Source organism: Lytechinus variegatus, chromosome 10 (assembly GCF_018143015.1).
Source record: "Lytechinus variegatus isolate NC3 chromosome 10, Lvar_3.0, whole genome shotgun sequence".
Classification (NCBI taxonomy): domain Eukaryota; kingdom Metazoa; phylum Echinodermata; class Echinoidea; order Temnopleuroida; family Toxopneustidae; genus Lytechinus; species Lytechinus variegatus.
In genome coordinates, this window is record NC_054749.1 from 23,656,545 (window position 1) to 23,672,730 (window position 16,186).

General features: G+C 35.9%; 2 protein-coding genes across 2 annotated transcripts in view; one reads left to right on the forward strand and one right to left on the reverse strand.

Annotated features, from left to right (window-relative positions):
* Window positions 1–4,471, forward strand: part of LOC121422970 (transient receptor potential cation channel subfamily A member 1-like) — a 30,703-nt gene extending 26,232 nt beyond the window's left edge. Inside the window, exons 23-27 of the mRNA XM_041618220.1 lie at window positions 489–665; window positions 1,220–1,288; window positions 1,684–1,797; window positions 2,706–2,803; window positions 3,844–4,471. Coding sequence (XP_041474154.1) covers window positions 489–665; window positions 1,220–1,288; window positions 1,684–1,797; window positions 2,706–2,803; window positions 3,844–3,961 — 576 coding nt within the window. The 3' untranslated portion in view covers window positions 3,962–4,471. The remainder of the gene's footprint in view (window positions 1–488; window positions 666–1,219; window positions 1,289–1,683; window positions 1,798–2,705; window positions 2,804–3,843) is intronic.
* A 5,140-nt stretch (window positions 4,472–9,611) lies between these two features.
* The window catches only part of LOC121422792 (transient receptor potential cation channel subfamily A member 1-like), a 30,689-nt gene continuing 24,114 nt past the window's right edge, over window positions 9,612–16,186 (reverse strand). The window contains exons 21-26 of the mRNA XM_041617988.1: window positions 15,499–15,567; window positions 14,922–15,098; window positions 13,206–13,274; window positions 12,275–12,388; window positions 10,533–10,633; window positions 9,612–10,274 (exon numbers count right to left, since the gene is read on the reverse strand). Of these exons, the coding sequence (XP_041473922.1) occupies window positions 10,103–10,274; window positions 10,533–10,633; window positions 12,275–12,388; window positions 13,206–13,274; window positions 14,922–15,098; window positions 15,499–15,567 (702 nt within the window). The 3' untranslated portion in view covers window positions 9,612–10,102. The remainder of the gene's footprint in view (window positions 10,275–10,532; window positions 10,634–12,274; window positions 12,389–13,205; window positions 13,275–14,921; window positions 15,099–15,498; window positions 15,568–16,186) is intronic.

Sequence of the window (16,186 nt, forward strand, 5' to 3'; positions counted from 1 at the left end):
TACTAAATCGGTATTAAACTTAGGTCGTTTTGGTCGGATGTTTCAACCAAATGAACAATCCTTACCGAAATTAGAAACATTTATACACTATATTCCAATAATGCTTGAATTATGAATAATTCACTCCGAATGTTTTCAATAATATTGTTTACATTATAAGATCTAAGTGTCCCGCACTCTCCTTAAATTCATTTTTACAATGAATAGATATAGCTATGATTTATCTAATATGAAATACATTGCTTAAAAATATGAATAAAAATACAGTAGAAGACTTGATAAAAAAATAGTTAACAAATATGAAGGGTTTTTAGTATTAAGGAAACTCCAATCAATAGTTTGAGGTCAATTTCATGTATAGCTTCGCTATAAAACTTGGTTGGATTCTTGTTTAACTGAATAGACACACTTCACAGCATAATGCGAAACTTTCACCCAACAATACCCTTCCTCTTCTTACATATTTCTTACTTTTTTTTGTTCCGAAGTTTGGCTTTACCGACGAGAGGCTCTCTGTAATCGCAACCTTTACCATGCTCTTGGGTGAAATCAACAGAGGTGATATTTTCAATCAACGGATCGATCTGGAACCATTTGCCATGCTTACCGAACTCATATTCTGTATCTTTATTTTCTTGATGCCCATGGTTTTAGCGAATCTCACGGTATGTATCCGTTGCCATGGTGATAAAGTGGTATTAGTGTCGGATAAAACGGTGGCTTGAATATCTATATCGAATCGTTATTTTCATGAATAAACAAACCTTTCTTTCGAAAATCATCCCTGGTAAATGTAACTTGACTGATCGCCCATTGAAATAAGCCAAATGATTGGCAATGAATATCTTCTTTTTAATTTATTTTTTTTTTTGGTGATTATTGTGACACTGTATGAAACTGTCTCGAATAAGGTCTTGTAAAAAAAAATCTCTGCGAAGATTTAGAAGCGTAATTTTAGCGCAGGTACGACATTGCTAATCTATAGACTTTCAACATTCATGACATTGCGGTGCATTTTTTGGTTAGGGATATGCCTATTTCTTCCAATGGAATCAATATTTCTTTCAAATATCATGAACACGGTAAAAGAAAAACTAACACGTTATCGCCCTATGTATCCAAATCTGTCCTCTAAAGGAAAAAAACAAATGTGAATATTCCTGAGAGCTTGAATATATATATATTATGAGGTGTATATTGGGTTGTTTGTCTGTTTCAGATTGGTATTTCTGTTGGAGATATTGATGGGATCAGAAAAGATGCTACTCTAAAAATGATGCAGATACAGGTGTGTATTAATCATGAAACTGTGATAAATTATTTCAATTACATGTACGTTTATAATGTAAAAACAAATGCAGTAAATAATTTCATTAACAACTCTCAAATAATTTACTCTAGCTTTATAGCAAAACGTCTGTATTCGAAGGCACTCACTGTAAAATATTTCAGTCTTATCCCATTAAAAGTTTGTATGTGTGTCTGTGTGAGGGGGGGGGGGGGGTGTGAGTACACGTGGAGTGCGTTTGTAGGTGATTGTGTTTGGATGAATGTCTGTATACAAAGCGAAATTTTGCTTCATTTATGGATTATTGAATCATTATATTTCACATTAGATATTCATCCCGATAAAGGTTTAGGAAAATCAAGTTGAAATAATGATAATGTCTTTGTTGTAAATAGGTTGATAACGTTTGTACGTTGGATCGGAAATTACCTGCTAGAATCCAGCAATACTTCCATGAAGAACAATATACAGCACGACCAAACACAACACTGTGGACCTTGTGGAAGGGTGTAAGTTTACATGGCCGTAGAAAACACCCCTTGATAACTGCATGTGCTTTTCTTTATATATTTTGTATAACACTGAGGTAATAAATTGAGTTTTCTTGTAATTTTGTTTTTCTTGTTTATCGTTTGAGAGAGAAATCATCTCAACTTTGGAGTGATATAAATTTGACAACCCCTATAAAAAAAAAAAAACATGTATAATAGGAGTTTGTATGGGTCTATCATGTTTCCCTTTCTTTGTTTTTTTTTACCAGCTCTGACTTGCTTTTGAAATAAACCCAATAAAAAATGGAAAAGAAATTAATATAGAATATTTTTTCTCAATAGATACATTCAAGGATCAATTGGGATATTTGGTAATCATCTTGTTAATTGCGAAACTTTAAACTATACCTACAGAGCGTCCTGGACATTTAAATAACCTGGCATTCGTTAAGCTGTTTCCATCATTATCTTCCCCGTGATTATATTTAAAAACACATAAATAATAAGACAAAGTAAGAACCTAGAATATATAGAAGAAATAATCACATCGTAAGTATGTTCAAACCTTGCTTTTTAAATCGCAATAGAAAGTAAAACATTTTTACCTGCTTTTTCCCCCTCAGGATAATAACTACTTCAAAGTATGTTTATTGTGTATGAACATTAATAATAATAATAATAATAGGCATTTATATAGCGTCATCTATCTAGAAATATTCAATTCCGAGGCGCGTTGTCATTATTATTATTACCCCGGCTTTAGCTCGAGCTGCCTCTCAGCGCTCATGCATTCATGGAATTAATCCTGCCGGGTACCCATTCACCTCACCTGGGTCGAGTGCAGCACAGTGTGGATAAATTTCTTGCTGAGACATTGAGACAAGACAGATCAATGACATGTTATATTCCTCATTTCTTGTATCCAGTTCAAGCGAATATTTTTCCTGATCAGCGATGATGACGAACAAGAAGAGACAGCAACACAAGATGAAACGATGGCAGAATTATCAGAACAAAGGACTATGTAAGTAAAAAAGCTTTTTATCATGATTATTGGAGAAAAAAGACAATATTTAGGTCATAAAGTAGCTTAGCGTCTTAATTGAAATTATATGCATGAGGTAAGGAAATGTTTTTTATAGTAGGAATGCTTATTTACCGGATAGGAGATGGGTTTAGACGAAATGATCTGAACATTGATAACTTTCCAGTTTGTCTGGTCTCTCAGGTATCAACATTACCCGAGCATCTGTGATTCGATGCTATACGTCTTCATTTTAAAGGTCAAGTTCACCCTAAACAAAAGTTAATTTGAAGGAATAGAGAAAAATCACACATAACACTGATAATTTCATCAAAACCGGATGTAGACAAAGAAAGATATGACATTTAAGATTTTCGTTTATTTTTCCCATAAGGGAAATACGCGCAACGCAATGACATGCAAATCAGAGAGTCGATGATGTCCCTCAATATTTCTTTTGTTTGTTTTCTTTATCGTTTGGATTATACTTTAAAGGTCAAGTCCACCCCAGGAAAAAGCCGACTTGAACAAATAGAGAAGTAGCATAGTGCTGAAAATTTCATCAAAATCGGGTGTAAATAAGATTTTTTGAATTATACCATGCTTCATTTTTTATAGATTTGACAATAAGGACCAACTTGACCGAACCATATAGTATTTAATAATGCTAATTCCACATGTTAAGGGAAGAATTAATCGTTGTATCACTTGACATTGAGGAGAAAATTAGAATATTTCATCTTTCACATTATAAATACAAAAAAAAATAGTGAGTGGATGACGTCATAGTCTCCTCATTTGCATACCATCCAGGATATGCATATGACTGTTTTGTAAAATTGAGCTAAATTTAAAATGGCATAACTTTCTTATTTTACATCCTTTTGATGAAATTTTCAGTGTTATGCTTGTTGGATTTTCTTCTTTTTATTCAAATCGACTTTTTGTTGGGGTAAACTTTTCCTTTATTGATAGTGCATAATTAATTCAACAAATTCAGTAAATTAGACCTTCTGTATATTTTTCATTACTTTTATCAGACTCCGGCTGTTATCAGTGCAGATGAAAAACCACGGAGATATTCTCAGACGTCTCGCTGAAAAGGAAGGAATCGACGTCGCCATCTTGAATAAAACATCTACAGTCAAAATGAGATAGTCATCTTTGCAAGTTACTATACCGATTAGTCATCACTGGCTATTTTCTATCCAGTGTATCATACGTTAATAGGATGGAGTTTGCTTGGGTGAAAAATGACACACTAAGGCCCGTATTCTAAAGTCGGGGTTAATTTAAACTATGGTCTTAAGTTGTGGTTTAACTATGGAAAGCCAGTCGTTACATAGATGTCTAATAGTAAAAGTTCAATGTGTCAGCTCATTTGACTCTCAAAGCATTATTAACTGCATGGGAAGGGTAAGTATGACAATTGTCTTCACCATAAAGAATTAGTAAAGAGCACAGTAAACATGAAAAGCATTCACTGTAAATACAATTTTGAAATGTTTTGCTTTCCATGATTTTAGCACAGAGTTAGACCATGGTCTAAGTTAAACCCGACTTCAAAATACGGGCCTAAGTGTTGTGCATAAAAATAAGCGATGGGTATTAAAACGGTGGCCTACCCCTCATCCTGTTTCGTGAATGGATTTCAAGTACGCCCCTTTCACTAGTTTTTTTTTTTTGGGGGGGGGTTAATGCTTAAATGAATGCATAATTTGTGTAACATCATTTTGGTTTTTAACTTCTCCATGATTTGTGCAACCTACCACTCCAAAACCAACAACGGTCAACCAAAACGATTTTTTTTCAGTGAATTCGATAAAGTATATACATCAAAAGCTGTAAAATAATGTATGACCTGTCAAGATTCATCAGCAATAACCCACACATGTACTTGATTGAATAAAGAGGTTTGACGAATGGAGAAGAAAACAAGATTTAAAATTCGGGGTTTACTCAAGCATAAGATGTTTACACACTGTGCAATCTTAATGAAAATGGTTTTAAATAATTGTTGTATCTCGTCTTTTATTTAACTTTAAGGGTTTTGTTTGCAGTATGAAGAAGAGTTACTCTTAGAGAGCTAATTTCATAGTTATTACTTTTTGAAGATCAAATTGTTGTTTTAGCTATTTGCAAAGAACTTGGCTTTTGAGTGGCTGGTCACACTATATAATATTTGTATATATCCTGATAAAATACAATGCTACGTACCTGTAAAACAACGCACGTATGCGGACAGAATACTGTAATTATACATGTACATGGGTTCAGCTTAATGGTTTCTGTTGATATGGTTTCTGTTGATTTTAGTGTAGGATCCATCATATTTCTTACTTCATTTGTTAATCTAACTGTATTGTTCATACTTTATCCACTGTTGTGAGAATACAATATTGTGTTTCGGTATTTGATGTGTATGTTAACATCATAAATATCAAATTAAACGAAAGTGTGCTGACTTTGTATATATATAATATGTATGTATATATATATTCGTGTAGCACCTTGATTTCTCTGCCGCCAAGTTATGGGGAAACCTGATGTTGCGAGGAAAAAGAACTATTGTAAACACGGTAAATGAGAGATTATTCTATGTATTCTAATTACGACGAATACATTCGTTTAAATAAAAAAAATAGTGTAAAAATATAATTTATCTTAATTTAAACCATAAAATAGCTGTATTAGATAATACTTTGAAAATTAAATGATATTACACATATGTGTTATTTAACAAATTGTGCTAATTAAGCTGATTAAATTGATTGAAAGGGAAACTAGTGTTATCATAAATGAATTCTTCGTCATATGCCTTTACCCTGTGACCCCTGGGGGCGTTTCATAAAGCTGTTCGTAAGTTAAGAGCGACTTTAAGAACGACTAGTGATCATTTCTTGTGGTAAATGGTGTATATCAAAATGTTCATTGGCGATGGTTTAGCGCGTAAGAAAGGTTCACCAGTTGTTCTTAAAGTCACTCTTAACTTACGAACAGCTCTATGAAACGGTACCCAGTAATATTCATGTTTTCAGGCTTTCGGGATATAAAGTGACCGTAAAGATATATTACACATACATGTTAATTTGTGCACGCTAAGTTTGCTAATTACGATGTTTATATTCTTTAAATGGAAAACTGGTGTCGTATGTGAATTCATCATCATTGAAAACCATACAAGCGCTGTATTGTTCATGTGTTTTTTTAGGCTTTCTGGATATAAAATGACAAGGACATCTATATCAAAACATACAAATGTTGATTAGCGTATTATACTAATTGTGCTCATTATTAGTTAGAAAGAAAAAAAATAGTGTAATAAATGAATTCCTTGCCATATTATACATTTTGATAGTCGCTTTCTGGATTTCTAGATATACATTGCCAAAGAAATATATATCTATCACTTATATCTTTTTGTAAATTATGATAAGTGTGCTAAATTACGATAAGTACTAGTGTATACGACAAGTAGACAGCTTTAAAGGGAAAGCCATTGTCACAAATGAATTCCTCGCTATAGAAAACCCTTGAAGAGCTGTATTAACTATGTTTTAGGGAGTCCTGGATATACATTAAAAAATGGGTCTATATATTACACTTATGCTAATTAGCTTACTATGTTAATTATGTTGATTATACGATGACTGCATTACTCAGAAAATAAAACTGGGTTCATGACTTTATTCGAATTCGAATTGACAATGAATTTGAATTCCATGTCACAAAAACCCTTAGAAAATGGTATTATTCGTGTTTTCAGTCTTTCTATTTTAAGATAAGCAGTATATTACATATAATAATAATAATATGTCCATTTATATAGCGCAGTTACTATGTGCATATACTCAACTGCGCTTTGATACTTGGTATCATATTATTACCCCGGCTGTAGCTGAGCCGCCATATTAATAGGCGCTAAAGCGTTCAAGGAATGAATCCTACCGGGTACCCATTCACCTCACCTGGGTCGAGTGCGGCACAATGTGGATAAATTTCTTGCCGAAGGAAATTACGCCATGGCTGGGATTCGAACCCACGACCTTCTGTTTCAAAGCCCGAAGACTAATCCACTGGGCCACAACGCTCCAACATATAATTTATATGGTGATGAATGATTATATTAATTATGCTGATTGAAAAAAAAATGCCCAAGGTTTCCAAGGCGGCAACCAAGCTGAATTTACTTCCAATTTTTTGTGGTACATGGTGAACAAAATGTCAGTGTTTCAAATCACAGAGGACCAGCTCCATTGATGCAGTTTGTGCTCCTGAGCATTTTGACACCCTTTTTTCAGAAAAATCGGTCAAACATTGAGGGGGTGCCGCCGATTTTTTTTTTTTGGGGGGGGGCAAAAAGTCGTTGACCCCCACCTATTTTCGTCAAAATTGTATTCTGCATAAGGTTTTTTCTTAATGATTTTTGCATCAATTTCTGTGTTATTTTGGACAAGGAATGGATTTTAAACAAAGAGATGTATAAATGCTATCTCTGTACTTAATTGAACCCTTACTTAATTTGGGAGGGGTCAATTTGACCCCCCCCCCCTTCTGACGAATTTCATCACTACGCGACCGGAAGAAATTTTTTTGACTTCGCCGCTCAATGACTTTTTACTTTCAAATCTTGCGCATCTTCTGAGACCAATTTTGCGATGCCTGGGTATGCACACTCCTTGCTCCGCTGTGATTCCCCAAAAACAATGCAATCCACAAATCAAACACTTTTCTCAGTCTCTTCAGAACGAAGCGATAAGAGAATAATATATAATAATAATGAAAAGCAAAATAAGACGATGTTTCTTCTGCATATTATTAAAAAGACAATACAATTAATATGATAAACATGGCAGACAATCATGAAAACGAAACATATCCAAATGTGAGTTAAAGGAGGGTATCATATACTTGACATCTGTACGTGCATGCAATGTTTGAGATATTCTTTTGAAAAAGGGATAGATAATGATTCTACAATCACTGACTTTTGTAATGCATCAACAAAAATAACATTACTCAGAAGCTTCATTTTTAAATCTAAATAGGTGTTAGAACACGCCCATGTCTTTACATCATTATCTTACAACAAATATTGAACAAAGGTACAATAAACTTGCAAAATCTAACTTTTTCTCGCTACAATATTTATACAAAGAAAATCTTGTGAGGATGAAAATAGGGTCACATTTCCAAGCATACACCCCTTTAATTGCTTGCCAAAATTATATGCCCCTCCCCTCGACCCTGCCGGTATATAATCCTGGAAACACCCCTTCCTTTTTAGATCCCTTTACATCACAATTGCATATACAACGATGAAATAAGCATGCCTTCTATTTGGCTATTACAGAAAATGGAAACTTGCTGTTAATAAACGAAATGAAATTATGCACGTTGAACCGTGTCATTTTTTCCAAAAAACAATGGATCACGGGAATCACGTATGATACAAAATGCAGTGGCGTAGCTAGGATTTTTTTCCTGGGGGGCACTGGGGGTCCTTGCTTTTTCAGGGGGACACCGGCCATTTTTTCTGATGTGTGTGTATGTGTCACAAGGGCGGATCCGACTTTCGCCAATAGGGGACGGGGCCCGAAATTATCTTCACCTATATTTTCCCCGATCAGTCACTTCTTAGTTTTATTCTTATAAAACAACATAAACATGAAGTAATCTCATAAGCCTTATATAAAAAAAAAGTGCGAGCGCGAAGCGCGAGCGATTTTTTTTTTTTTTTTTTACTTTCATGTACTTTGTCCCAAAAATTTAATATTCTGGGCAATGTTATGTGTGATCCTGAACAAGATTCGTATGTAACTAGATGGTTACTGCGTACGCCAAGCACGAGCAGAAATTTGTATTAACTGTTCTAGCATTATCTAAAAGGGACCTGTTTAGGACTGCTTACAGTTACCCACGAAGACGGTCTATATTTCAATAATGCGAGCGCGAAGCGCGAGCAAATTTTTTTGACATTCCGACTTAAAAAATGGTCATTCTAAGCACTTTTTGTATTAATAAATCGGATAGGTATGTAACTAAACAATTGATGCGAGCGCGAAGCGCGAGAGGAAGAAAATTGAGATTTTAGACATAGAAGCAGGGCACTCTATTCATATTTTGTAAATCATTATAGTTAATTGGGTATCATTAATAATGCGATCGTGAAGCATGAGCAGACAATTATTGATATTCTGATGTGAAACTTGATAATTTAAGTACATTTTGAATAAACAACATGCAGGCTATCGCGCATGTTTTAGATTTAGACCTAGAATCTGGGCATTCTGAATACATTTGTTTAATGGAACATTATGGAATACACGTAGACAATATGAACTTGGCAAATCAAACAATGTGACAACGCAGCGTGAGCTTAAAATGCTGATATGTAGACCATAAAACGGACATTTTACAGAGCACTTAAATTTGTAAATGAAAAAAATAATGAAAGGTCGATATCTGAGCTAAAATATGTTTTGTATATTGACTTCAAAACTTGCTCCATATCAGCCTATTGAGCAAGATATGAATCTCATCGAACAGGCAATTCTGGAGCGAAGCGCAACGAAAATTTTATATAGTAACATGAAAGATTTTTTTTTTGCAAGTCTTCCCCTCACATTATTTCATTCACTCGTCTTCCTCCTCTTATTTTTCTCTTCTTTTTTTCTTCTGTCTTTCTCCCTCTTTTCCTTTTTTCTATTCTTCTTTCTCCTTTTTTTTTACTCTGCCAATTGTTTTCTGGGGGGCACACCAAATCTCAGGGGGGGGGTGCCCCCGCCCCCCCCCCCCGTAGCTACGCCACTGACAAAATGGCGCTGCAACCCCATGAAATATAATGCACGCTTTACATCTCGAATATGGACTTGATTAGACAAAGCATGATCCGTATAAATTAACCAATGTCAACCTTGGCAAAGTGCACTAAAATCTGGTATTACAAAGTCAAAAGCCAATTACGTCATTAAACAAAAGTCACTGTGAAAGGCCTATCGATGCATATCTATGAAACAGATTTGACGATGATTTAGTTTCTAGGTTTACAAAGATGTTCTTTCTGCGATGTGATGAAAGATTCCCAAGCAATTTGTGTAATTCTTAATTCGGAGGTACGTTCACAAACTTCATTTCTATTTTAGAAAAACTGAGAAAAAGAATATGATTATAAATCTCAATCATGTCGATGAGCAAATTCATTATCCTGACACTATACCCTTCTCCTTTTCTTCTTCTTCCTCCTCCTCCTCCTCCTCCCTTCCCTCTTTCTATCTCTCTCTCTTCATTTTTCATCAACTACGCAACAGACGAAGTCGGGTCATTTTTATCATCCTCATCGGCCGGGGGATCATCGTACAGTTCGTCCAGGGCTTCGAAGTCCTGTAAGCGGGATTGGACACCGTCCTTATCTGCCATCCGTCTCAAGATATCACCTTGCTGCTTCATCATCAGCTTCAAAGACGACAATCTACAGAGAATTGACAGAGATCAACAACAAAAAAAACGTTTTCAACCATTCTTCGGAATCATTCGTTTTCAGAAGATCATGCTATGGGTGTTTGTGGAAATGTGTCTTTGTGAACGCGTTGGATGATGTTATCTGAGTGAGTGAGTGAGGGAGGGTGGGTGTGTGTGTGTGCGTAAATTACACGTGAGTGTGGATTTTTTTTTTTGTATTATGGGTAATATGGCTCGATTGAAATGGATTGCAAATGTTGATACTCACGCTGCTTTATGTCGCTGTAACTCTTCCAGTACATGTTCTGAATTTCTTGGTTCGGATTTGTCATCTGTCTCTACAAATGCCGCGTCTTCCTTGGGAAAGAACTTCGGAGTAAATAAAGAAAAGACCTTTAATCACTTCTGGTTGATCAGATAACCAAACAGAACTTCTCACTCTAAAAGACACACCCATTACGAAGTAACAGGCAGGCAAGACTGGTGAGCAAGAAACTAATAAAGAAAGGTAACAAACTGGTAGCATTTTTATTTGGAGCCAAATTGGAACAGTTTAACGAAATAGAATCTGCCTTCACGTGAGAAACTAGAAAAACTGGCAAGAGCAATTACAAAGACAAAGACAAAGACAAGGCAAATAGGGCAGTTATTATATTACAGTCATGTGTAAGCAGAAAGCTATGACAAAAACTTTTTAGAAAACTAGAGCTTTTTGCGTAACCACTACAAGATAGTTTCTCTTTCATGTTTTTAGTACAATTATTTCATCGAAATGTAAGTGAATTGCCTTGAAACAAAAGAGGTCGAAGATCGCCTATCAATACCCTATTCCCCTTGCCCTCTCGCCCCTACTTCCATTCGTCATCCTGCTACTCTTATAATCCCACACACACACACCCACATATTCTTCTTACTCATTAATCAGCCATGCGGTTGTAGCCACCATCAACCCTATCACCGCCACACATTCATAATCGAAATGTAAAGCTATAATAAACTGATGTGTGTTTTGAATCATCCAGAAAGACAAATAACGAAAAGCAATAAATCTGATCATCTGGGCTTACTTTTTTTAAAAAAGGAGAGAACGGTTTGATCATGTCCGATCAGGGACGCTTCTTCAGCTCGTCTCAAAAAGTATACTAGAGAGATTTCGATTGTCTGCGACTGCAACGTATTCCTAGTTCACCGGAAGTGGTGACACCGCTCGTTCAGTATCACGTTCGTACATTGATGAAAACAGTTTCGATTTAAGTCGACGTACCCGTACCACGCCACAGCATATACCAGCGTGATAGCGAGCGGGCCGTGGGCCGATGCTTGGCCGGAGAATCAGGCGTAGCATCACGCTACGAACCAGTGGGGCGACTGTGGGTGCAACATTTGCACTCTTGCGCAAAAAGCCGAAAAACACGGTTGTTTGGAAATAAAACATCAATTACCTATCGGATATATGTAGTGTCTGAAAACAGGACACACTAAATGTAATGGAAAAGCTGGTAACAAGCAGTAATTTGCAGTTTACCAGCCCTGCTGAATCAACGAAACTCGAGTGTTGATGCGGCTTCATTCATTATTTTTTGCCAAGCTGGGATGACGTCATCATGTACGAACTAGCGCTCGTTCGAGCACTATGACACCGAACGTCAAAACCCTCAAATACGAGTCACAGATTTGGTCAGTGGACGAGAAGGCTCGTCACAGATTACTTCGCGCATGCGCAGTGCTCCCAAAATTCCTTAATCTCGTACGTCCACATGGCACGTCACAGAAAACGAAAGGTCTCAAATATCTATTGTGCGTCGCCGCCAATACAAGCGGCAACGACGATTTCCCACCATTTCAGATGAGCTGAAGAAGCGTCCAGGATCGGACGTGAAACTGCATGTTCTCTCCGTTTCAAAACAAGTCCAGATGATCAGATTTATTTCTTATCGTTAGTAAAGCTATTATATTCATCCTTCCACTTTCAGGAACAAAGACGATCAGATAATTCTTGTTTCTCCTTACCCATGAGAGATATTTTGGTCTGTTCTTGGTAACCTTCACAATGAAATCTGGTTGATAGAGCAACCGTTGAAGCCACAGGGGAAACTTTCCTTCCAAATGATAGACGTAATCCGCCTACAAAAAAAAAAATAATTTTAATACCTAACAGTAAATAAGTTTTCAATTGATAAAATTGTTGCAATCGTTACCATGTAAAGTTCGAAATTATTTTGTAACTTTTTGATATGTTACGCAGGTAAAAAATTAAAAAGAGATACTCTAGCAAAGATGGATAGATAAAAAAAAAAAATCATTAAAAAACCTTATGAAAGATCTTCAGTTATGGATTTTTTTAATCGTGAAGCATATTTTTTTTTATCTATGTCGTCATGAAGATGCTATAAATGGGCATTATGATATTACGTGCCCACCTACACTTGAAATCAACAGTGAATCCTAATTTTGCATTCTTGGAACATGCAATTTTAATAATTTCAGTTTCATGAACAAAATATACACAAGTAATATTCCATAGGTTCATAGATTATGAGTATTCAGTGTTTTCCCACGCTTAGTTTTACTCAAACCAAATTATATTCAGCCGGGATCACCCCTTTTAGTAAAAAATTACTTCTTACTTTTGCGAGCTAAGGCAGTCATTGAACTCATTTGAGTCGCTTAATTGTCAATTAAAGAAGGATGATAATGGGGTAAACTGTTTATTTGTTTGAAATAACATTTGCTTTTTAAAGTCTAGTTGGTAGCCTATAGGGAAATTATAACAGGTATGATGAGGATTCATTCTTCTTGTAATGTAAAATTTGTGCTTACAGAAAACCGTATTTGACGACATATGAGTACTTATTTTATATTTAAAAAATAAAATACTATCCTTACTATCCATTGCATATCGTACTTGAAGTGTATGTGCATGGTAATCAATATAAATTACCTGAATAGAATTTCTCTTTATGAACGCCTTCTTCTGAATACCCTCGATATCTCCAACAGCAATACCAATCTATCCAAGTGGGAAGAAAGTAAAAACAAACCATTCAAACAAAAAACAGTAAAAGATTAGGACCCCCCCCCCCCCCCCGTTGTTGTATTTGAAAAAGAACCACTAGATTTTGATCAAATGGAAGGTTTTTTTCTTAAAATATATTTAATCATTGTGTTGTATTTTATGAAAAGCCTTCTGTGAAAGGACAAGACTACCTCTTGCAAATTGTCTTACACATTCCTTAGACAATGTCTCGTAGGTTTATCATGGCTTAAAAGCCCCACTCACACCTGAGCGAATGAAGGCGGACGAAGGGTGACGAATGGGAAAAATGCACGCAAATTCAACGAATTCAATAAAAATTTCCGTCAAATAATGCGATCAGTAACTACTGTCAAATTTTATCAACGAACGGTAAGCCAAGGATAAATATGACATGCAAAGTATATTTATTTTTCGGTTCACCTCTTTGAGTAAATTGCAGCCGAAGGCGAGCGTTTTTTTTTATCATTCGCTTACCATTCGTTGATAAAATTTGACAATAGTTACTGATCGCACGATTTGACGGAAATTGTATTTGAATTCGTTGCATTCGCGTGCATTTCGTGCATTTTTCCCATTCGTCACCCTTCGTCCGCCTACATTCGGTCAGGAGTGTGTGAGGGGACATTTAAGCCCAGCGCACACTATCAGACTATTCCGATACGAAGCGATTCTTTTTTAATGAATCGCATTTTGCATTGGACATGAACGTTCCAAGAAGTAAAATTATTTTATTTGACGTTCGGCATGATGTTAGGAATAATAAAAACATTATTTTGTTTTGCCGCAAAGCCAGTGGTCGGAGTAAAGTTCAAATCGGCTACCATTCCCAGCCGATGATGAATTCATTACGATTTGGAATTGAAATTGCTTTTTATCCCTACAGGGAGGCTCGAAGTAGACTGAATTTCAAGCTCAGTAGTCCTACTACTATTCTGAAATCTGCTTGCTAAGATTTTATTGTTTAGAAGGTTCAAATAGAATGTTATCACAATTTCTTTGAAATTTGGATCGCAACGAAACGCATATTGTGCGTCTGGCTTTAATCGAACAATCCAATTATCGCGTCGGGTGGTGTTACCGCGTGACCAATCCTCACTTGAAACCATCCAAGCTACTTTGCCAAAGGTTACGACAATCATTTGTAGAGAAAAACCGCTTCTGAATTTTGTTTGACAGGGTGGGTTTTTCATTTAAACTGATCCTGACATTATTTTGTCTTCTGGTAGGATATACGGGCCTTCCTAGCCCCTATCAAACAATTACAAATACAAATAGTAATCTTTGCATTCGGGAGCTATTAAGTCGATTTAACAAATTTGCCAAAGGTTGGATTTTAACTTTTAACAGTTGAGGATCAATTTGGAAGTAATGAAAGAGATTCTGCTTTTACACATAAAACATTGCATTGATCGTCCATGGTATAACTCACGAACGGCTTAAAAACCATCAGAAAACGCGGGATGCGACGCGTAGAACAGAGGGGTCGCATAGCCTGACCTTTCGTAAAATCTGTATGTTTCAATGAAATATCGTCGGGTTAGGCTGTCAGGCGATTACCCCCCCCCCCCCCAAAAAAAAAAAAAAAAAATGCAAAGGGATAAGGCCAAATCTGTAACTCACCGTCAGATTGTTGAGGACCATAGGCATAAGGAAGAGAAAGGTCATGAACAGCACGTACACCATAACACCGTATGGTGCAAGGGATTGATCGGCGTTGAAGATATCGTCCTTATTAAATTCGCCCAACATCATCGTTATGACTGTCAGGAAAGACTGCTCACTGGTCGAAAATCGGTACTGCAAATAAATCCATAACAAAATGTAAGTCGGAGGTAAAGGATTCCCATAATGAGTACGACATATAATACCAGGGTAGCAAGTGTCACTGTTAAAGATCTTCCTAAGATATGAACATTTCGTAGAATAGATTTAACCCCTGTAGATCCGGCTAGACTAAGTTTAAAAAAATATATTTTCAAAGATATATACTAGGTTGAGAACAAATTCCAATTTATTTGGTAGATAAAAGATATCGGACTTATAATACGGTTATTACATGTAAAATAACCTTTACAAATTGCCTACCCTCAGTAACCATGGCTGTTGTGAATTGCCATTATCAAGGAACAAAAATATATAATTTCTGCGGAAGTTTTGAATGTTAGAATTAAGAATATAAATGAAAGATTTTACTCACCACCTGGAAGAGGCACATCTGGAAGGTAACTGAAAATGCGACTACAAACATGACGTACACCGACATAGCCTGTTGACAAATAAGAAAACATTGTCATTATATCAAAGGATAAAGAATAAGCCTTGTTTGTTTTATATGTTAGAGATATATATATATATATATATATATATATACTGTATCGAAGCAATAGCTTTGATCCAGCTGAGGCATGACGGCTTGTCATTGTTCAAAACCCACCTTCACCCGACAAAGGTAATTGGTATAGTGTCGAAAATCTGTCTTTCTGAAGGTCAATCGGATCTCGGTCGGCCTAGCCACTAGCCCGTCTCTGTGGTCTAGTGGTTAAGGCACCGGCGTTCAAAGCTGGGGGCCCGGGTTCGATTCCCGGCAGAGACATTTTTTCGGCATAACCAATTTTTCCAAAGGGTAGATAGCTCTGGGGAACCTTGATTTAAGCTACGTCTACCATTGTTCTCTTCATCCATTTCTTTACTATATATATATATATATATATCAGGAATGCGAAACAAATTCACGAGTAATGCAGTTTTTGTAATGCCAACAATTAAGTTCTTTCTATATTTATATATATCCCTCTCTCTCTCTATATATATATATCCATCCATCCATCCATAATTTATATATATAAATATATAGATAGATAGATAAATAGATATGTGTGTGTGTA